We start from the raw sequence: 22,776 nt of genomic DNA on the forward strand, positions 1-22,776 counted from the left end.
AAAAGGGTTGCCCTGGCTGAACTGGAAAGAAATTCTATTAAAAAAAAATCCTGGCACCAATGCAGGACCTTAATAAGATTAATAAAAATAATAAATTTGAAGAAATTGCCTCCGGAACCTAGCTTAAAAAAGCACAGAAAAAAAGAAGGAATGAACGCATCCAATTAAAAGGTGGATGCTATTTATTATTACATTTTGAGAAGTCACATGATATTTAAAAGTAAAATGAAAATTCTGAATCACAGCATTTACACTTCTATTTGAAAACCAAACAGGTCCGTTGACTCCAGGTGTTTTGTTAACTTTTGCTTTCTTGATCCCCTTACATTGCGATCAGGAAGCAAGACCTCAACAGGATTATCTAAAATGTACTGCAACTCTGTGGAAAGGGAGAAGTACTTTGTATTACAGTATTCTTTGACATTTCCACTAATATTTGGGGTTGGGATGGTGGAGATAGAGCAAGGACTGAAATCCTAAGTGTAAGAAGTGTAGTGGTTTATTTTTTTTCTTTCTTTCTTTCTAACATAGCTTTGTTTCACAAAAGCAATTTACAAAAAGCAGTTACATGAAATGAAAAGTTCTGGTTTAGAAATGTTTCTTCTGTTTTCATAAGAAGAATTATTAATAGGGTGAATTTCCCATCATACGGTGCTACAGTAAATCTTCAAACAGGATCCTTTAATCAAAGGACCTGAAGGAAACATGAGCATCCTAGCCTTTTGCCCAGACTGGATGTCTGCTGACTAAAGTGATTCTAACACCACTACTACTGCAGACTGTAATCTGTGCATTAAATTATTTAAAATCTATACTCTACAAGATGCACAGATGCGAGAACTAGTCACTAGAACTAATGCAGTACTTTCTTATCCATGTGTCTCAAACTCCTGGTTGGTAGAAACGCCATTTTCAAGTCTAAAAGCTTTAAACTGAGGATGTCACCAGTACACCATCAACTATCCAGTGAAGTTTGCGTGTTGTGGAAGACAAATGAGCAAAATTTCTAACTGTACTGATGGAAAATCAAAAAGTTATGTCAGATCCTAAAGAACAGATCCTTTAAAACAATCACTGGATAATACCTGTAAGTCTGTGGTGCAGTGGACTGTAAGTGAAAATGTTGTTCTTGTTCCTCCCCAGCCTTTCCTCCATGCACGTACATGCACACATGCACCAATCCAAAACTGGCGCCAACAAGCAGTAAAAGGAATCACAATCAGCATATTGCTATGAGACAAAAACAGATGGACACTTTCAGTCCATCAGAGAAAGGCTCTTCAACGTATCAGAGTTCACGATGGCTCAGTCCTACAGCAATGGAGTCAGGCTGCAATAAAAACCCTTCTACCATAAAAGCCATACTACCTATCATCCTAAGAAACTACTGGTGAAGCCGTACAGCACCAGATGTACTCCTGAGCGTTCATTTAGGCAAACCCTGCTCAGCATCCTGCCACCCACCACTCTTCTTCCCTGACTTCCAGAGTATTCCTATTGTGTCATCTTCAAATTGCAGAAATGAGCAGTGGTTGACCATAATGAGAATGGGGTCCTTTAGCAAACCATGGGATCACTGACTGCATACTACAGTTGCTCCCAGGAGCAAGCTTCGTTTCTGCTTAATAACAGCAGATTTGCATATATAACATCAGCATACAATGTAAGCAGACTATGCAGACTCTTAAACCCCTTCACTTATCACCTGACTACTGCCTAGAGATACTTTTAAAGACAAAGGAGGCAGCTGTTGCTCTGAACTTTTATGTAAAGTGCAACATTTAAAATAATGCAGCTGGGAGGTCAGGGGAAGCTCTTTGTACCAAAACAGCACCTTCCAAACCAAATGCTGCATTATAGCATGGTGCTTCATGGCTAAACGTCCTACAGACCTTTCATGACTTATCACTCCTATTTGTTCGCATTCATTTATAGTGGCATCCTGGTATTTGGCAACTTCAGGAGAGAAGGTGGGGAGCAAGGAAGAGAGAAATACCTACAGGCTTAGTGCATGAAAGTTAGCCAGGTTCTTCTCTAGAGCCAGTATGCTGGAATGGCAACAGATGATAAACTTTGCTTTGCAATTCATATCTGGCTTTGACGTATCTGCTATCATAGGGATAAATACTATCTGTTGATGAAAAAGGGTATCAAAACAGCAGAACTGCACCGAGTTATACTAAAAATTGCGATGTGCCAGGAGTCTTAGTAGCTAGACTATCTGCTGTGCTGAGCCAGAGAAAGGGAGGGTCACATATTCGTATCTGTCCTGGGATACATTCAAATGTGATTCAGGGTTATTAAGGGAGGAATTTATAGAAATTAATCTCATTTCCTCTGTCTCCTAGGTTTTTGCCTTAATTCTACCATTCCCAGAGATTCTCACATTGGGGGCAGGGAGAGGGGGGAATTAGAGAAAGGGAGGAAGAGAAGAACCAACATCTAGCTGGAGTCTAGATGTTTTAAATCAGATGTCCTGGGCCAGACTATGGAGGGATCTATTTGAACTCTAAGTATTTTTCCTGTGATTTCCCAATCTAAAAAACATACTGGGCCTTTTGAACAAAGTATTTTCTCAAAAATAGTCCTCTTGCTTTGGTTATCAGCTCAAGAATACAAAGCAACCATCAATATAAAACTAAGAAGTAATAAAATATGAAGCTACAGCAATTGATAATCTGTCTTACAGTCTTGATGTATTTATAATTCATATGAGTGGCGATACAGTAATGGGTGATACCACATCGTTCCACAGCACATTTCCCCACCCTTAATGTTTTAAGAAACCAAACAAGGCCACAAGACAGCACCATCCTGATACATAAATCAGAATGGCAGGGGTGGCTTTCTGAGTGTCACAGAATTAAATGGTGCCCCTCTCACATGCTCAAATATTCCAAATGAGACGATGTGAAACAAAAAACCACCACGTTTTACACCAGCACAAAACTGTTCTTGTTTGTATTGAGTTACTTGCATCACTGCAACCTCACTGACACAGCAACATACTGACGTTCTGCAGTGGTGTAGAAAAGCAACTTGTCCAGACAGCAACCATTTAATATAATGCATGACAACCATATTAGGCCCTTACACAGATACTACTATAATGGTGTCACCTAGCTACAAAGAACAACAACTAAATGGCCTTTCATTCCAAATTTTAAGTACAAAAATCCTTAATTTTTTTCTTTTTTTAACATATTGTTCTACTCTGAGACAACAAACATAGTTTTGTTTTGTCCCCACAGGTTTGAAAAGAGCTTTATAAATAGAGGGACGCACATACACAGCAGCAGTACAAAGGTCAAACGCACTGGGCAATACTCAGTATTTGAAAATGTTACCAAAAAAAAAAAAATCACAGTTTTGATAGTTCTGTGGGGAAAAAAAAAAACTTAGCAAATTTGCAACAAAACTGTTAAGTAATTAAGGCAAGACACTTCACACATGAACTTAAACTGCTAATTAAATCCCCCCTGCTTAATTGACTAGATTTGCATATCATTCAGTGACGAATGGGAATGGCTTGGGCACTACACAAGTGCTTCCTTGTGCGGAAGGCAGCTAACTAAAATAAACTAAGGGTAATAAGAAAAAGCAATGACAGTTTCCGAATGAAATAGAAATTTTCAAGTGAGATTTTCAACATTTTTTTGTTAAGAACATTAGAACATAACTGATTCCAATCAGTTACTACTCCAATAGCAATATTCATAACTACAGCAAATGTTTTAAATCCATGCTATTCCCTTACTTTAACCTGTGATCACTACTGTCTGCTCATGTATACAGCTCTCAATTACTCTCAAAAATGGTTTTATGTCCAAGAGAATCCATTTCTGCTTAAAAAAACCAAATACCTTCATTTCAATAACTGTAGGAGAGAAAGTATCAATGTCTGCCCCTCTCTGCCACTAAACTTAGTGTGAATTTAAAGAAAGGTTTGAGAAAACTTTCAGACCTGTAGCAGGAAAAAAACCTGCTTTGACTCTAAGATCAACTAGAGTCAAGGAAAACATGCAATTATCTGCCAGCTACATTGTTCATAAATGACCCAAAGTGTGCAGGATGAAACTAGTCTGTCAAAAGCCCTGCTCCAAGGATGTCAGATTATGATTTTTTTATTTAAGTGGATTATTTAAGAGTCAAGAACACAACCTCCCCACAACATAAAATGGACTCACTGTTTCAGGCTGATTAACAGACACAGGCAGACGCTACAGCAAAAGTTAATACCTGCTCACATTTGGAAGGTTACCACTGCAGAAATGATGCTAACACACTTCCCTTTTTAAAAGATGAGATCCTGTAGCATTTGAAAATGTTGTGCAAGAAAGTAAGTTCAGCATACAAACCAGAAATCTGCTACGCCTGCAGTAGAGCACTTCCTTCTATCTCTCAATGTTGTACTTGTGTGACAGAGAGACTTTCGCGGTTGAAAAGTGTTATTATTACATTATCAATTTCTATCATTTTATTTTTCTAATTTAGAAGATCAGAAAACAAAAGACATTTAGCTTATTCATCTCAAGGCAAAAATATTTTATATACAGCCACTGATAAAAACATCAGAACACTTCCGATGCCCAGAGTTGCACCACTACTTAAACAGGATTACATGAGATCACCATCAAGCTTACTACTTGTAAAATATCCTGAAAAAAAAGGTCAGTTCTATGCGTTGTTCCTTTTAATAGCCTGCTTTTTCAAGTGAGGCTGCTTATACCAATAACCCAACAACAAACTTTTTAATCTAATAGCAGCCCCCATTTATCCCAGAAATTGAAACAATTGTGTCTTTTAATACGTACAGTCTTACAAACAGCAAGAGGAATGACCACAGGTTAGCCTCATATTGTTCATGCCAAGAACATAGATGATGGGGATACCACTTCCACACTATCATCAACTACAACAGAAACACTGCAGCCTTAAGCCAGTATAATGCTCTGCATTAGTATTTGCTTTGACAAATACGACTGAGTAATAAAATGGTAAGAGCTGGGGGGGTTGCATCTGCACTATACATTAAACGGGATTTAACACTAATCATTATTATGATATCTTTAATAAGACAAATACAAGCAAGGGTTTGGGTTTTTTGTTTGGTTGGTTGGTTTTTTACCTTAAACTTTTTTTTAAATTGATCTCCTGCTGACCTGACCAGGAAGGGTAATGAGGACTGCACACAACTGAGTAAAGTATAGTTGCCCTCCATACTTTGAGTGTTACGGAAACTTTCCCATCTGATTCTTGATGAACAATCACTGATGCAAAAAAAAGAAAAATTTTCAACACTGGACTGGACTCCTCATTTGTTGCACAGATTTTACTGCTCCCAGATGAAGCAACGTTCTGTTAAGATCAGAAAAGCTACTTTTTTCTTTTGCTAGATCACTTATTAGGCCAAGCAAGAGAAACTTAACTGCAGTCAAATTACACGCAGCTAGTATTGATGTGAACAACTGAAGAATCAGGGCCATTTTTACATTCAAATCTCAGAAAGAAGAGAGTAGATCGTAACAACCTATCTCGCTGAGCTCATGACTCTGTTGTGGAAGTTTATATCACATCAGTTGATAGCACATTCCATTCACAGATATTGATACAGAGATTTTTTTTTTTACCTCAGCTTGTATCTAAAAAAAAAAAAAAATCCCTCCTTTATGTCATTTTTAAAAGGTTCTGTAAGTCTTTGAAACATTAATATTCTCCCTAACAAAGCCAGCAGCTGCTCTGCCAGTCTGTGACCAAACAAAGCAGCAGCTGCTCTGCCAGTCTGTGACATGGATGGTTTTGTTAAAAGGTTTTCATGTGTTGGGTTTGGTTTTTTTTTTTTCAGTTCAGTGTGCTTTGCATATGAAACAGGACATTTCCCCACCCTCCACTCCCATCCCCTCCTAATCCAGAAGGGACCTTACTAACTCCCTCTCAAACAAGCAGCTCATTCAGCAAAAGGGAAATCCCAAGATGCACTCGGGCAAGAAGCCTACAGAAGGCGCTTGGGGGAAAAAAAAAACAAAACCAACAACAACGCACAAAAAAACAAACCAACAAACAAAAACACCCCGCCCCACCCACCCCTCAAAAAAAAAAAAAAAAAAAAGCACCACCGAATGCATGTCCAAAAGCAGGAAGAGGAGCAACTGAGCCGGTAATTAGGAACGAACTTCTGCAAACTACTACTTTAGGACATGGATCTGCCATGCCAGTCGTTTAAAAAGTTTTTCCAGGGTAGCAATTCAGTTTTGGCCCTACAGTAATATAACCCACAGAACTGCAGTTCTCCCCTGCCAAAACAGAAATTACAGAAAGCCAGTTTTTTTGGAGAATCTTTTACATGATTACTGAGGTAGATTTAGTGGGGTGAATTTGGAGCAACTCAATTGTTACTTTGCAATTATAATCTAAAACAAAATTTGATTCTATTTTTAAAATTAGAACAAAAATCGAGCAACCTTTTCTTAGTTAAGAAATTTGTTTGAAACAGGATCTATGTGTCTCCATATTTCTCTTCCCCGAGACCTAATGCTCACTTTGTGACATCCAAACTGTCTACAGCAATTAATTCTGATGTCACAGGGGATTATGATTTTGACTGAGGGAGTAAAAAAGTTCAAAAGAGAGGGGGGTCTAATTAATAAAAGAGATTTTTTCAAGAAAAAAACCCACAAAAAAATACAGCAACTTCAATGTAAGGATTTTCTCATCTGTCAAGATGGGATCCAGCTGCTCTTTAAGGAGAACATGAATGAACATCCTTCTCAGAAACAAAGAAATATATGAAGTTTAGTGTGAATCTACTGAAATCAAATCAAGTTATAATAAGAGAAAAATGCACCAATAAATTAGTCCAGCTAACGAGGGCAAATTTGATAAATTTTTAGAAACCTAAATTATAACTTTGCATGTAAATTTGTAAGAGTAGAATTTAAATGTAGATATAGACTTCTGAAAAGATAACCTCACAAAAAAAAAAAACCCCCTCCACTGAAATCCCACGAATTACTCACATCTTCACTTGTAAAATCTCAGCAGAATTCGACCCTCAAATTATAACCAGTGAGGAAAAACTGGCTACATTCAGAAGCTATGACAAGTGATTTCCACTCTAAGATACATTTTGATAAACTTGGACGAAGTCCATTGACTTCACTAGAGTCAAACCACAGAGCAAAACGTTGCCTCAACGACCTTCCCTGAATCAAAGCACAGCATTAGGTCCAATTATGACTGTACTTCAGGGTCTTTTTCAAAGAAGCTCCTATTTCTTCCATTTACTTGGATCAGTTCCTGGCATGGTTTGCATGACAGCACAGCTACATTGATGTCAAGTGGATTATTCTTACTGCATACAAGGCAAAAGAAACTGATTAAAGACCCTCAAGGTCTAGACCACAGAGTCATTTAAAATATTATCTCTTTTGTATAATGGTAAAACTTAAACCTCATCTATGCATCTAGAAATAATATATGTATAACCCTACACAGTAAAGCAATTCAGTAATGTAACACAAGCTATGGTTGTTTACACAATGCTCGGCAATGATACCAGGGAAGATATTCCTGCTGTTAACTTCCCCACATACTGTCCCCTCCGTTTGCGTTAGTATAGCTTCTCCTATAGCTACATTTGAACTGATGAAGCTTTACAAACTAAACCAGAATCAACTGAAACAAAGAGAACACTGCAACTCTTGCTTAGCAATTTCTGTCTCATTGACTCATTTTGGTTTTTAAAGAGTGGACTGTCCTCTGGTTCATAGAATTAGAAGCTGCTGTCAGAAAAAAAACCAAGTCAGCTGTGCACCACAGCATGGAAACTACAGGTGGGGCAATAATCCATAGGTCGCTATTACTAGTAATCTGGTTGAAATGTGAAGCCACAGCTCATACTCCAGCTCCTTCCTACTCTTCCAGTGCAGTATGTGTATGTCGCGTCACTGGGAAAAAGATATGTAACATTTTTCATCCTGAGCACTGAACTGCTAAACTCAAAGTGAAGCGTGACGATCTGTACAAATGCAAATGTCCCAAATGCCAAGACTAACATTTCTAAAACCTAATTCAACTCTTTCATTTCTTAGCTGCAGGCCTTTTACTGCCACTCCTTTTTTCCACCCAAACAAAAGACGAAAGGGATGACTCAAAGCAACTTGAATTTCAAGCTAAAGCCACAAAGCACTGAATGCCTGATCTTTAATATTAAACAGGTGTGCAGATGATATTCATTCAAGCCTCATCACGGCTAGGTTAATTGTTAAAAAAACCGGCAAAAAAACCAAATTTACTTAAAAGACACACGGGTAAGTTAAACAATGCTATAAATAATGATGCAAGTCATATGGTAAACACAAGCAAATAGTAATTACAGCACTGCCAACTCCCTCTACCCCTTTTTCCCCTCCAAATCACTAATTCTTTTTTTTTCTTTGTAGTCACACAATTTTATATAATAAAATTATATAATAATTTAAAATACAAAATTATACAGTAATTAAAAATATAATTTAAATTTTTTCCTTCAGCATTTAGTAATATTATACACACAATCTTTGCTGTAGAATCAGCAGGGCTAAAGAAGATCAAATAACCCATAATAAAAAAGATTTTCACATAAGTATGTTTCTAAAAATTAAGTTTTTAGAAAAGGAAGTCCTAATTTGCTATGCTGTGAGGGCCAAGGCCTTTGAACAGTAGTTCTGCATATCCGCTGCACAGTATAATAGAGCACTTCACACCACTTCACCACTTATATCACTATCTACTGCTGAATATGGTCCAAAGATTATTTGGCTTCACCGGTTTTGCAAAAAACTACACTGTTGTGGCAAAAAAAGAAAAAGCCAAAAAGCCAAACAAAACTGAATCTTTGGATATATTAGTGCAAGGACTCATTGTATGGCATGTTTCTTATTAGTGAATGAATGGGAACAAAGAAATATCAATAACGGACCTAATGCTGCAGTCTGTACTCTTTTGAATCTGATTTACTTCTCACAGCAGCTCTGCACCACTCTAAATACATTTATTTCAAAGGAATATTTCTAAATCATACCAGCATGGGTGAGATAATTCACACCCACTGAATAAACTGAAACTGCTAGTGGGGAGTTAAGAATGGCGAATTCTTTTTTTTTTTTTTTTTTCCCCTTAATGACACTCCATTATCTTTCAACTCAGATAAGTTTTTCAACTGTGGAATGATGGTACTTTAGAAAAGCATACTTATTAAGAAATTTCTCATGAAATTATATGTTAACAAAAGTGTAAATCTGAAATCCATTACATCAACGAAGGTTACTGAAATCAGACCACACAGTAGCTTTAATATTGTCTATTTTCTGCCTTTCTAGCCCATCACTGTATAAAAGCTATAAAACTTATTTTACTGCTATAAATATGTAAACCTGAACAACCTTGAGGATTTTTTTTTAAAGGTACTTGTAAAAAAAATAGGACCTAGAGAAATTTAATACTTAGAGGGTTTTTTAATTATTTAAAGTAATTCACTGCTTCTAATTAGTACTACTACAATCTCTGTTTTAGTAAGCAGCAGGATCCCCGTGCAACCGGTATTTTTTAATACTCAGCAGAATTAATTTTGTTACCTAGATCCTGGGAACAGCACCTACAAACACTATGTATGCAGTCCAAGATACACAGCACTCCAGTATTACATAGTAATAGAAAGAAAATTACTGTCCTGATCCCATTTCTGCCATCTGAACTGCATGGACAGCTCTTTAGATCTGTGCAGCTCCCCCACTGAAATTGATAAGGGTTGTGTGCATAGGTCAGCTACCAGATTTTGGACTGCAGGATACAGTCACACAAATAGCCTCATGCAGAAGTTCACATTTAAGCAAGAAGTTACTTTGGCCTCTTCAAGTTCAATAAACGCACTTGACTGCAGTAGCTTTCTTCTCCTGTGTTAAGTGACAGAAAACAGCTTAGTTTTGCTGAAAAGCAGCAGGAAAGTTTTTACTAAATGGTCAAAGATTACTAAGAGCAGCACTACAGAAATATTTTAGACTCTTCACTGACAGAATTGGGAAGCCTCACCGTCATTATCTTCTGTTTAATGGTAATAAAGCCAACAACTTCTTATAAAAGGAGAAAAATCTAAAAATTGAAAGAAAACAGGTGGTATTATTGCTGATTTTAACAGTATCACTGGCACATAACACTAATGCAGATACGCATTAAAAAATTCTGCAGACGCCTCCCCAGGAGAGTGTCCAACTTGAGTGCCTGGCTGATTCTACTTGGGCACGAAGAATCAGAGCCTGTAACACAGGTAATGTAGGAAGTGGAGGGGGTAGGGGACTTCATAAAAATGCAGGATATGACAGTGAAAAGATATGAAATGGTTTTTCTTCCAACCCTAACAGATGTTGTCCAATTAAGGATGCAAATAAATCACCCTCTGCATTGCGAGTCAGAAAACACATACATAAAAGCTTTCTAAATACATTTCAGTTTAAACTTGCATAATTCTCCCAGTGGAGAAATCATCTTCAACTTATGTAATCCTTAGAAAGAGACACTATTACATACAATTCTGTGCCACTAAGAAACAAGGAAGACACATCTCTAGAAAAGAGGTGCACCCACACACGATTAATTATATGGGTGTGGAGGGAATAGAGGGGAAAAGCTGTAACAGGGATGCAAAGACCAGAGCCTGCTGTTTCCAGAGAGACTGATCTGTAACCAAGCTCAAGGGGCTGCTCCCCTTTCACCAGCCAGAACTGTCTGTTATACTTAACCCAGACTTCCTAACACTTGATATCCTGTCTGCTATTTCAATGCCCTTACTCAATGTTTCAGACAGACATTACACAAACTGGCTGGTGAAAAGGGTTGAGAAACCAAGAAGCAATCCAAGTCAATGACCTTATTCTATAAAACGATACCATTGACTAAACAGAGGATGAAGAACAAAGCACAGGGGTGCATGTCTTCTGCATATATCACTGACATCTTTCGTAGGAAAAGACAAGCACTAGGTTGTATCTTATTTTGTTAATGTTGCTGCTGTCTTTTAATCCTTAAAGCCTAAGCAATTCTTGTGCTTCCAGTGCAACTGATTCTCATACCAAAACAGAAACAGCTGCAATTAAAAAAAAAACCACACAAAAAAACCCAACAGAAAATCGAACATAAAAGTCACATTTTCTATAAAGCATGTGCAAAGGTAACTGTACATAAATCAATAAACAACAAAGCCAGAAACCAAGTTATTGATTAGCTCCTTTGCTGTTTTTCTCCAGTATACAGAGTGATGCTGCAATTTTTACATACATACAGAATCTCTATCCTCATGTATGTTTTCCCTGACTTTTTAAATGACTTAAAACAAGTAAAGACTGCTTAACATGAGTAAGGGTGGCAGGACCTGTGTCATTTAACAGAATATACAACTATGCAGCTTATCAGGTGGTTTTAATATGCATCCACTGCTTGGAGAAGCCCAATTTTACGTGATAGCAACCAAACCATAGATGGAGCCAATGATAAGAGCTCCACACATGGGAATTCCCATTGGCTTCCAGAAGAGCTCTGTCCATGAAACACAGACAGGATCAGAGCTTGAGTTTGTATTAGTGTTTTTGTTACCTCATCCACCCAAAATAATTAGCTCAGTGCAGAGAGGACAATCTCTATCAGCCAGAAGGCTTGCCCAATACTGACAAAATAGGCACACTCAAAGAACTGCACCTGATACAATTCTGAGGCTAAGTTTATGGTCCTTGAATTTGCATCAGAAAAAAAGGCTGGCCATTATCCCAGCTTTACACATATTTCCTCATCAGTAAAAAAATAAAATAATAATTTAAAAAAAAAATGACAAATCCTGAGTACAGGAACAAAAAATCCCACCCTGTTAGATATCTACCGCAACCTTAAAACCCAATCTTGCATGTAGCGACCAGCAGACAAAATCCTTTCAGTCTGAAGCCAGCTCCCAGTTGCAGAAACTATTGCCCCGTTCAGTAAGATCCATCAGGATCAGAGCACCATTAAACGTCTATGAAACCAAAACCTCATTAATGAGCAAAATGAAAATACTGCAGTAGCAGAACTACAGGTTCTGCTCTCAACTTTAGCACAGTCCTGTAAATGGCAGGTAAGGCCACAAACTTAGTGAAGCTACTTTGTCTCAACACCAGTATATTCTGGTTCAGAATCTCTCCCTCTATTCTATGACTGCAAGTACTGCCAGTCAACACACAGGAAGAAGTCTGATACATACACAAGTCTTCTGTGGTTTGTGGGTGAACTGGTTCCAATTACTATGCCGGCTGATTGCTTGAGTGGGAACTGCAGAACTAGCCCCAAAGCCCCAAACCTTCAAATTAACCTCGTATGTTCCAGAAGATATGGGAACAGGTGATTTTAGTAATAATCCAAGTTTGAATCTCTACACTGACAATGAAATGTGAGAGACATACAAGACTACACAAGGTGTAAATGAGGAAGGTAAGGGACCAGAGCACAGCTTTTCAGAGCAAACTTGCTTCTCTAACTATTTTCCAAGAACACATACTGACTGTATTAGAGACTGAGAGAGTGGAATAGCATTAAAAAAAGTGGTGCAGATTTATTAATGAGTATTACCCAAATTCAGAAAACACATGCAAACAAATCAGATATTATCTAATAAAATGTATCATTAACACACATACTATAGTTGACAAATTTAAAACAAAACCATGCTATATTACTACACTTTAAAGTAATGCTTCCTGTACGCGAAGATCAATTTGAATCAAGTGCTCTATGGCCACTCAGCTAAAATAGATTAGCCTAGTAATTGACAGTATTCTATCGATAGATTATCTGCAATTCAGTCTAAGTTACTTTTGTCTAAGCTCTAATTTCTTTCCAAGACCCCCCTGTTGGATTTAGCATAACTGTTCCATGACAGTTCCCTCTAAATAAGACTTACAGTGTCAAGTTCAAAGTTCGCTTTAAAAAAAAAAGAAAAAAAAAGATCTGAGAATTAAAATATTTTCTGGGTCTAAGTACTGCACACATTGAGACACAATTATTCGTGCGATGGCAAAGCAGTTTGGCCAGCTAAGCCAGCAACGTGAGTTCCAATCATCAGTTATCACCAGTAACAGAGAGCCAGCCCACTCCTTACTGTAGTCAGTACCATTCAAACCCCTTAACTTTGGCAAAATAACTTTGCTAATAGACAAAAATAACATGAGTTTTCAATAAGAATGGACAATGCATCTCTTTAGATACCCAAATCTTGCTTGGGCTCAACCACCTAGACGTAGCCCCAAAGTTCCCCCTGTTCTAGCAGCACTGAGAATCAAGGAAGGTGTAGATAAGGTACAAGTGGCTGCCAGAATTTTAACCGCTGTGTTGTCTAGACATGCTCTGAGCAGCCTCATACAGACGCCTCCAGATGCTTTTACAACACTGATCTAAACGCGCCTCTCAGCAAGTGAAAACACACCCTCATTGGTCAGTCAGCTCAAGCTAGTGATAACCATGTTCATATCCTGGCCTAGAGACCAGGTGTTAGGCTCCTAACACATCCAAAAAATAAACTGTGTTTACATGCATCTTCAAAGCATGCTACTGTTTGAGCAGAACATACGCCCAAGCCTGAAACCACAGAAATGGAGAGGCAAGTGAGACAGCCCAGACAATGAAGGGAGAGGCAGATGTTTAAATATTTTAGGCAGTGATTTTCAAAAGAAGAGACTGCATGTAATTCCCTCCCTAATTCAAGAGGACTGAATTCAGGAACTATTCTGGGGCAATAAAGAGCCATAGTTGACTCAACATCATTAGATCATTACTTGCAGCATATTCTTTGTCTAACACACATGCACGTACCTGCTTTTTTGTTCTCGATCTACAACATCTGTAAAACTGTTTGCATGCTTGGGAAAAAAATGCTGATGTCTGCTTAAACACTGACATCTCCTCAGGTACGCAGGATTTTGTTTAAGCGTGGTATTGTTTTTGAAGTTCAACTTTTAAGCTGTAAAAGGATTCTGAACTAAACTACTGCCTCAAGACTTCAACATTTTTGGTTTAGGTACTTCAAAATTTTTACTGGAGAATCTCTAACATAATCCTTGAACATCAGGTAAGAGAACAAATTATTTCATTGCTCCATGGAAAAACAATTGAACCCTCAGTTCTTAGGCAAAATTTTCCAAGAGTATTTATCAAGTCAGTTTGTACCAAAAAGAATAAATCCATCCAGCGGTCTGAACACCACTGCCTGTGAATAAAACCAGAATCTCTCTGCTATCCCTACCATAGGATATATACTATTAACAAGTAAAGAAGATTACTACTGCCAGGAGGCAGGACTTCAGGATACAGAAAGAGAAAGATACACATTCTAGCTCTATTACTGCAGCATTTCAGGTGGCCATAAAGCGCAGCACAGCACAGTGCAGCACCTAGAAGTCCACAGCTACCCTACAACTCAGACAGTACTGCACTATTTCACTTTCAGCGATTTTTGTTCTTTGATTTGGCTGCACACTTGACCTGGTTAAACCTTACTCCAGCTGAGAAAGCTGCATGTTGTGGCAGCACTGGGTTGGTAGGCATTGTGAAATAAAGTGGGAGGCCTTATGTGCTCATTTGTGTGTCAGTACCCAGAATGCTGCTTCTAGCTTCCAGCTACTTCATAGAAGTGCTGCTGGGACTTGAACCGTGGGAACACTGCAGTGCTAGCGTGTGTGGGTGTGTTCACACGTGTGCAAGGAAAGCTCTCTTATTCTCTTAGTGTCTGATCACATACAGTTTTGCTAAAAGTACAGATGTCTGGCACGCAGGTAGGAAATACGAAAGCATTGTCAAACGTTGCTTGGTTCAATATTTAAAAAAGAAAAAAAGGGTTCAAAAGAGAGAAGAGTCGAACCCACCCTCCTTTACTGGAAATAGCAACCAACAGAGCCTTCAGGCCTGCTTTTTGAACTAATTCAATCATAATGGAGGCATACTGATGTTAAGAAAGCAGAGAGCTGTCTGTCACACAGAAGTGGAAAGAGAGCGTGAGAGACACACCAAGGCCATATCTATACCAGCAAGTGAACACTCAACATGCACCAGCTGCTGAGCTCAAGAAAAAGGCTTTGGCACTGATGATGGATTTCTAGGACCCTGTTTTGCAACTCTGTCAGGTTATTCACATTTTAAATTTCTAGAAATACCCCAGAATGTAATGGTTATGCTCCATGCCAGTCATGGTGGATGAAGTCATAGATGGGTAGGGAAACAGGACACCCACTCAAGTAAAAGCCGTGTTGGTGCATGGGGACTCTGAAAGACCAGAGAGAAAACAAAGCAGGAAAAAAAAAAAAATGCATGAGCATGTGAGAAGGTGGAAGACCCAGTGAAGGATACAAACAAAGGAAAGTAGAGATGTTATCATACAGCTCAAGAAAAGAGTGAGCTTTGGGAAGTGGCAGGAAGATGAAGCAGCTTATGGGAGGTCAATCACTCATCCAAGGATGAACAGGGAGGATATAAAAATCAAAATTTTGGAAGAGGGTAAGGAAAGTGGCTGAGGCCTCTATGGTTCCTGCTCTAGCGGGGGCTCCAACTGTCACAATTCCCTCCAGTTTTTGGTTAGGACCCTTTGATGACTTCATACAGATCTAGACGAAAGCTTCTTCTGCAAGTGGCAAGACCAGGCAACACGCATCTTGTTCAACCAACCAGGCTGACTGAGAGACGATATATCTGCATGTATGTATCCACCTCTCAATATAGACAGATAGATAGGCACAATGGTTACTTGATGCATATAGAAATATATGTTGGGAATGAAGCATCTAGGTAAAGCTATGCCTTGTAGCAATGCTTTAAAACCACACAAAGGAAAAAAAGGGAAAGGGAGAAGAAAAAGAAAAAAAGGAAAAGGGAGAAGAAAAGAGGGGAAAAAGGCAGTTTGAGAGAGGGAAGAGGGGAAAAAGGCAGTTTTGCCAGTATGCTGAATCTGCAATGGGGGCTTGTGCCAACCCAGCTCCTCCATTTAAGTCAGACCCTTAAAAGGCAGAGCTGTGCTGGCAGAAATCTACATACCTCATCACATAAACCTCATGAAGACACACAAAAAGGTCAAAAAACTCACCGCTTCTTAAACAGCCATAAAAATGGTCATATGCATTGCATGCTACCAACATACTAACAGAGCCCCAGGGAAAACACAACACACAAAGCAATGTGTACACACACATACCTAAATAAATAAATCAGGACACTGATAAAAAGCCCACTCTGGAAAGTAGGAGACCGAATATCTGACACAGCAGATTATGGCACCCAACACACACAAACACCTCTGTAGAAAACAGAACAAAGCAATGCAGAGATCTACATCAAAAAAGACGACCACCACAAAGACACATATGCTTCACCCTTTCATCCACAGAGACAGACAGACACAGAACCCAACAGACACACAAAACCCACACAGACTGACAGTAATTAACACAAACACACAGACATGGGACCATTCCTTCATTTCCTTACTAGGCATCTAAACTCTACTACAATGTTACTTGCCCCTGGCCACAGTCTACAATCTTATAGCCTGATTAAATCTCTCCGTAATTATCTGCACACACTGCTACAACACAAATGACCTTAGCATATGATATCCGTTGGCTAAGCCCAATGGAAAAAGACTTCAGAAAAAGGAAGGATAAGCATACAAAACTCTGCCAGCACTGTCAGGGTCTCCTCAAGACTACACCACATTAATAGGAGAGCCCTGAAGACAGCTGAAAAGCCTTGAAACTTAAGCCCAGTTCTGCATAGGATATATGATAAAGCGTTCTTTTTTCTCTACCCCATCGTCTGAGCACATGCTTACCACTCTGTTCCTCCCCATCAAACTCCTCGCCACCTCCCAAATGAACCTATGCAGGAGACTTAACATTTTATGATGATGGAATTTTAGCAATTTTTTCTAAAAAATAGATGGCCACGATTTCCTTACGTAATTTTTGGCATCCGCTATTAGGTATCTCGAATTCACTCTGCAAGAAGTGCTGCACTGCATGCAGATTTTGGAGGGTGGGGGAAGAGTGCTTGCTGTGTTCTGAACTAGGACCTATTAAAGGGTCACCAAAAGAGTCAGGCAAAGCCAAGACTTAGTGGTCTTTTCTTGTTCTCCACCTGCAGCCTCACCTGGGGTGTTGGATAAATCATACAATTGATTAGAATGCCATAAGAGCCTTGTAAGAAAAGGCTCATTTTAATTAAACTCTGGAAATGACAAAGCTAGGGACACAGTACCTTTCTGGAGCAAGAACGTGGAGATTTCTTAATTTTGCTTCCCAAACGAAGCATGCCCTAGAAAATTCATTTCCCAACGCGAAAAATGCCTCCACTTTCAGAGCCGTATTCTCCTCTCACAGACATTCATATACATCTATCCCACCATTCCATCTTAGCACATGACTGACAGAGAATAGACAAGCCATTAAAAACACATCCACCTCCAACCACGGAGATAATGTGGCTCATTACAGCCTAGCTTTGTCACAGCGGTTCTGACACTCAAGAGGGAGAAAAAGGAGGGGTGAGGACAAGGATTGAAACGGGGGCTAAGCACAAGACCAGGAGAGAAACTGGAACTTGAACGAGCGAGACTCTACTCCTTCATCAAAAAATGCAGAGGCCAATCAAATGGGTTAACTAGGCCTCTTAGGCTAGCTGTAGGAATTACTGCATTGTTTGCGCAGGATATTTTAAAAACCCTGCGGTTTGTTTGGGTATTTTTGTTGCGTTTTTTATAAATAAAAGCTCTATTTAAGTCTGACTGTGTGTCTGCCCCTTTAAACAGGTATTTGGTAAATTAATTAAGAATTTTACTGAACATTCTCAATGGGCTTTAAATGTTGCTTCTCTTTTTGAGGCTTGTGTCATTGCTCTTCCACTCCACACACATAAAACCAAAGAAAAGTTCAGAAATCTCTGACAGATGAGGCAGAATCCAACCAACAAACCTGCAGTGTAAAACTCATTAGGCAAGAGTTTGCTTTAACCTTATATTGGGGGGGAAGGAGCGGGAAGCGAATTGCACATCCCACAGCTAATTGCGCCATCGCCAGCTAGCCAGACATCCTGGTGTCTGTGAGCAAGTTCTCAAGGCCTTGTGGCACTGCTGCCCATTGATCAGGGCTGCTGCCAGATGCCAAGGCAGCCTCCCACCCACACACCAGGGATTCTGGGATCTAAAGGCAGCTCAGACTGAAAGAAAAACAAAAGACACCTAAAAAAATGTGCTTTAGCTGTCTAGCTCAGCACGGCATGGCATACCTTAAGAAGCTGCCGCAGCTGGCCCTAGACAGATTCATTTACTGACTATGTATACATAATCCAATATAAAAAAGCCTGTCTGGTGGGGAGATTCAGACTCCACAGGGATACTCTAAAAGCAGGGACTTCTCCATTCACGTTCCGCGCACTTAATCCGAACACCAGTAGCCTGTGTTACTGTCAGGATTTTTTCTTAGCAGCCACATTTTATCCCGATACAAGCCTTTAGACAATTTAGCCTCCACCCCCACCCCTGGCGGCATGCAGTTGAGCAGAAAATTGTATATATTTGCGTCTGGAGCAATCAGTAACTGTTATTTTTTTCTGGCTTCTTCCTTGTCTTGGCCCCTAACTGAAGCTCTTAAGACCCGAAATCACATACTTCCTGCTGAAGTCTAGGGTAGTGTGATGGGTTTCAAAGACCAGGTTCCATGTACAGCAAGATATGCAAACACACATATATAATTTAAACAAACTCCAACTACCGGGTTCAGAACACAACCGGAGAAAAAAAGGTGCCATCTCAAACACTGCTCGTCTACGTTAACACACACGTGGTGAGAATTAAGAACACGATTACATTGCTAAATGACTCAAAGGAAAAGCAGCTGGCAACAAATTGGGTATATCAATGCATGTCACCGAAATTACAGAAAATTCCTCTTCTCTTTCCCCCCCCACTCCCTTTAAAATTAAAGGCATCACTTACCCTGGGGGCTTTCCTCTTGTATTTGTTGTTATAGTCAAATTTTTCTTTCATTTCATCTAAGAGCTGGCCCAGTCTAGCTTTCTCCTCTTTCCCAGTGTAATCCTGGCTGAGGAGGATATAGGATCTCCAGTTTGCAGAGTCAAAGCCCCAGTGGCAAGTCCTGTTTTCCAGAGATTTGTGAGAGTGGACCACAAATTTGTGAGGTGGGTACATAAGCCTGCAGTCCAAGCACTGGATGCAGGCTGCGCTGGGGTTACTGTAAAGCTCTGGCACCAAGAGTCCCTTACACTTCCCAAAGCACTCATGATACACCTTGAAGCTCTTCTCTGTAAGCTCCAGCTCAATTGTGCTAGAGAATTCCTTCTTGCAGTGGGGAGGATAGGTGCCACCATAAAGCAAGGCGTTACAAAGCCTCTCAGCATCAGTTTTAGTGATGAGCCCGCAGGAAGGAGCGGAGAAGGGCAGGATGCCCATGACTTTGAGGATTTCCAGCTGGTCAGCAGTGCATCTGGAGCAGTAAATATGTAGCTCATCACACACCGAATTAATCTGCTGCAGGGAGAAGTCCCTGAGCACCGAGTTCAGGATCTGGGGCAAGCAAAGCCGCTTTTCTCCACCCACCACGAAGCAGGAGATGGTTTCCCCTTCCAGGATGGTCTCGCATCTCTCTGTGGATCTGTCCGAGGGCATGAAGAACGGACCAGGCATTACCGGAGGAGGCTGGATAGGGGGCAGATGCAGTACAGGTTCTGCCGGGTCTTTGCCATTGTCTTTCTTGTACATCTCCTGTGCCCATCGTGCTGAGAAAGCAGCAGGGCCACCCAGGGAGCTCATAGAGCTCAGATGAAACTGTTCCAAGGTCTTCTGCAGTCCTGGATGAGGCTGGAAGCTGCTTCTACTTACAGTCTCCATTTTTTAGTTTCTATTCCCAAAACAAACAACAAAAATCCCCAGTTATCTTCCACCCTGGTACAAATCCACTTAAGGGATTTTTTCTAAGAAAAAAATTATGAACAAAATAAAACAACCCACCCTTGTTTCTTTCTCCTTCCCACTCAGGTTTAACAATCCACTAACGAATAGGAAATAAATCCTTTTGTATGCGTCTCTCTCTTCTTTCTTTTCTCTTGGATCGCTACAATTTCAAAACCTCCAAGTCTCCAAGCTGCCCCGATGGAGCAGAGAGTCACGGCAAAAAGAGGTCTTCATCCGAGCACTCACCCCCTCAGCCAATCCCCCAGGCAAACCAATCCCGCCTCCCACACCTCCACCACACACACTCTCGCACACACACACACGCCACCCACAGAAATACAAAAAGTCTGTGCCACGCTCCGAGAGCACCAGGGGCTCAAATGTGTTCTGGCGGCTGCTGCTTCTCTGCAGTAATCACCCTTCTGTCCATATCCACCGAAAGGAAGGCGCGGGGGAGGAAAGTAAAAAGCAGGAGGAGGAAGAAAGCTTGGTCTGTGGAAGGGAACAACGCAGAAGAAAAGGAAAAGGCCCAAATCTCTGGCACTTCCAAAACGGCGCGGGGGCTTCGGACGGGCAATAAGCAGGCTCCCTTCCCCCTCGTGGTCCCTCAGCTTGATCTGGGAGGACTCCTCGTCTCTCGGTTCGCCTTCCTTCCCTTATTTCTCTCGGTCTTCTCGGCGTGCCGTGGGGAGCCGCGGTAACAGAGCGCACATCCTCCCAGCTCCTCTTTCCAGCAGAGACTGAGAGTGCCTGAGAGCTGAGCTAATGCAGGCTGGCTCAGCCTCCCTCACTCCTCCTCCTCCTCCCCCCCTCTGTTTGTTGGTGTCTGCCTCAGTCATTGAATCCCAGCCAAGAATGTGACCAACTCCCCAGGCCGGGCTCTTCCAGGAACAGCGGCCGCCTCCCCCCTCCGCTCTGCGCCGAGCTTCTGCACAGGCAGGCGCGCAGCACGGCCCCGGGCGGCAGCGCCGGGGAGGGAGGGTAAACTGCCGGGTTCACAGACCGCCGCGCCGCAAAGGAGGGGCGGTAGGGCGAGGGCTTTTTTTCCTCTTGCCGCTTTCTTTCTGGACAGCGGTAAAAAGGGATCAAGCGAAAACACGTCTGCCTCACGCTCGCACGCACGCAAAGTGCAAGCACCCCGCAAAAAACCTGTCCGTCGCAAAACCTGCTTACAACGCCTAAGTTCAACTTTGAGCACACGCCCCTCCGTGAGCAGAAATCGCACGCGTGCAAACACGTTTTATGGCCGAAAACAGCGCGCCCCGGCAGCACGTCCTCAGATGCTCAACGCGGCGAGCCACGCACCAAATTTACCCCGCGCTACGTGCACACGTGTCCCCTGCTCTCGACACGCGTGTCACACGTGGAAGGAGCGTGAGGCACAACTGCAACACAGGTGTGCAGGTGGTAGGCGAGCTACCCAAGCCCCCGCTGAGGCAGCAACGCGGAGTCAGGCGAGAAGAACCACGTTTGCCGCAGGCGCGGGCCGGCCGGTAGCCCGGCGTCAACACAAGGCGAGGGGGGATCGCCGAGGACGGCGGGCACGCGGACCCGGCGCCGCACGCCACCGCGGACCCAGAGACGAGCGCCCTCTACCGAGCGAGGCGCGCCGGCGGCTCAGAGGCCAGGATTCCCCGGCGCGGCGCCGGCGGCTGGGGAGAGCGGCCGGCCGAGCGCTGAGCCCCCCTGCGCACCCGCGCCTCCGCGGAACCGGCGGGCACGCGGACCCGGCGCCGCACGCCACCGCGGACCCAGAGACGAGCGCCCTCTACCGAGCGAGGCGCGCCGGCGGCTCAGAGGCCAGGATTCCCCGGCGCGGCGCCGGCGGCTGGGGAGAGCGGCCGGCCGAGCGCTGAGCCCCGCTGCGCACCGGCGCTGCCGAGCTTATGGTGACTTTATTGTTCTGATCGGGAGCGAGGTGCTCTCCAGTCTCCATTAACATCACATTTCGAAGCAAAAAATTTGGCTGCTCCCTTTTTTCCATGGGCTGCGTAACGAGAATTCTGAAAAATATTTCAACCAGCGCCAAGTACAAACGTAAGAAACAAGCTTAAAAGGTCACGTCTGTTATCTCCGAACTCTGTCAACTGGGTGTCCAAAAAAAGGCTGGACAGCAGTTTCACACCAGTGCAATTGTTAAAATATTATTTGTAATGCAACAGTGACTTTAAGCACTATTCATAGCATAGGATCTTGCCCCACGGAGTGACGCAGAAATTGAGCATTCGGATAGTCTCCTCTGAAAGAGTTTACCATTACAGTATAAAAGCAGAAAAAACAGGTAGATCAAGACAAAAGAGGAGGAGGAAATAGACAAATATCCAAACGCTGCTCAAAAGACCAAGCAGAAAACAAAAAGGTTGCTATTTACTCAGGATCAATGTAATGGGGCAGGGAACACAGCAAGCTCTCATATTTTATTTGTATATTTATATTCTGAAATCCCATTCAGAGTAAAGGGAAGAGGTGTCAGAGTTGCAAAAGAGCTTTGATCTTGCAACTAAATCAGCATTTCTCCAGAGAGGAACCCACTCTCACATACCCAACTTAGACATCAAGCCTTGAAGTATTAAAGGGGAGTTCAGAGAAGGCAAGAACCGAGTACACTGGTCCAAATCATCAGCTGTGTCTTCATGTGCTGAGAGAAGACACTTAGAGAACCTTTACCAAATTGCTTTATTACAGAAAGCCATTGGTGGTAAGAAGTACCCTTTGAGTTTCAGTTTATACAATGCATCGCACATGGATTTACTGATCCACGAGTGGAATTT

The 22,776-nt window shown here is 41.6% G+C and overlaps 1 protein-coding gene across 2 annotated transcripts in view; it reads right to left on the reverse strand.

Moving 5' to 3' along the window:
- SKI (SKI proto-oncogene) overlaps positions 1-20,750 on the reverse strand; it is a 123,394-nt gene extending 102,644 nt beyond the window's left edge. Inside the window, exons 1-2 of one of the 2 annotated variants that reach the window (XM_009274141.2) lie at positions 20,063-20,750; positions 19,031-19,952 (exon numbers count right to left, since the gene is read on the reverse strand). In XM_009274141.2, the coding sequence (XP_009272416.1) occupies positions 19,031-19,942 (912 nt within the window). In that variant the 5' untranslated portion in view covers positions 19,943-19,952; positions 20,063-20,750. Of the gene's footprint in view, positions 1-19,030 lie in introns of both variants that reach the window. The other variant, XM_009274140.2, reaches the window with a different exon arrangement.
- Positions 20,751-22,776: the final 2,026 nt, after the last annotated feature.

The sequence above is a fragment of the Aptenodytes forsteri genome, unplaced genomic scaffold, assembly GCF_000699145.1.
Source record: "Aptenodytes forsteri isolate BGI_AS27 unplaced genomic scaffold, ASM69914v1 Scaffold16, whole genome shotgun sequence".
Classification (NCBI taxonomy): Eukaryota; Metazoa; Chordata; class Aves; order Sphenisciformes; family Spheniscidae; genus Aptenodytes; species Aptenodytes forsteri.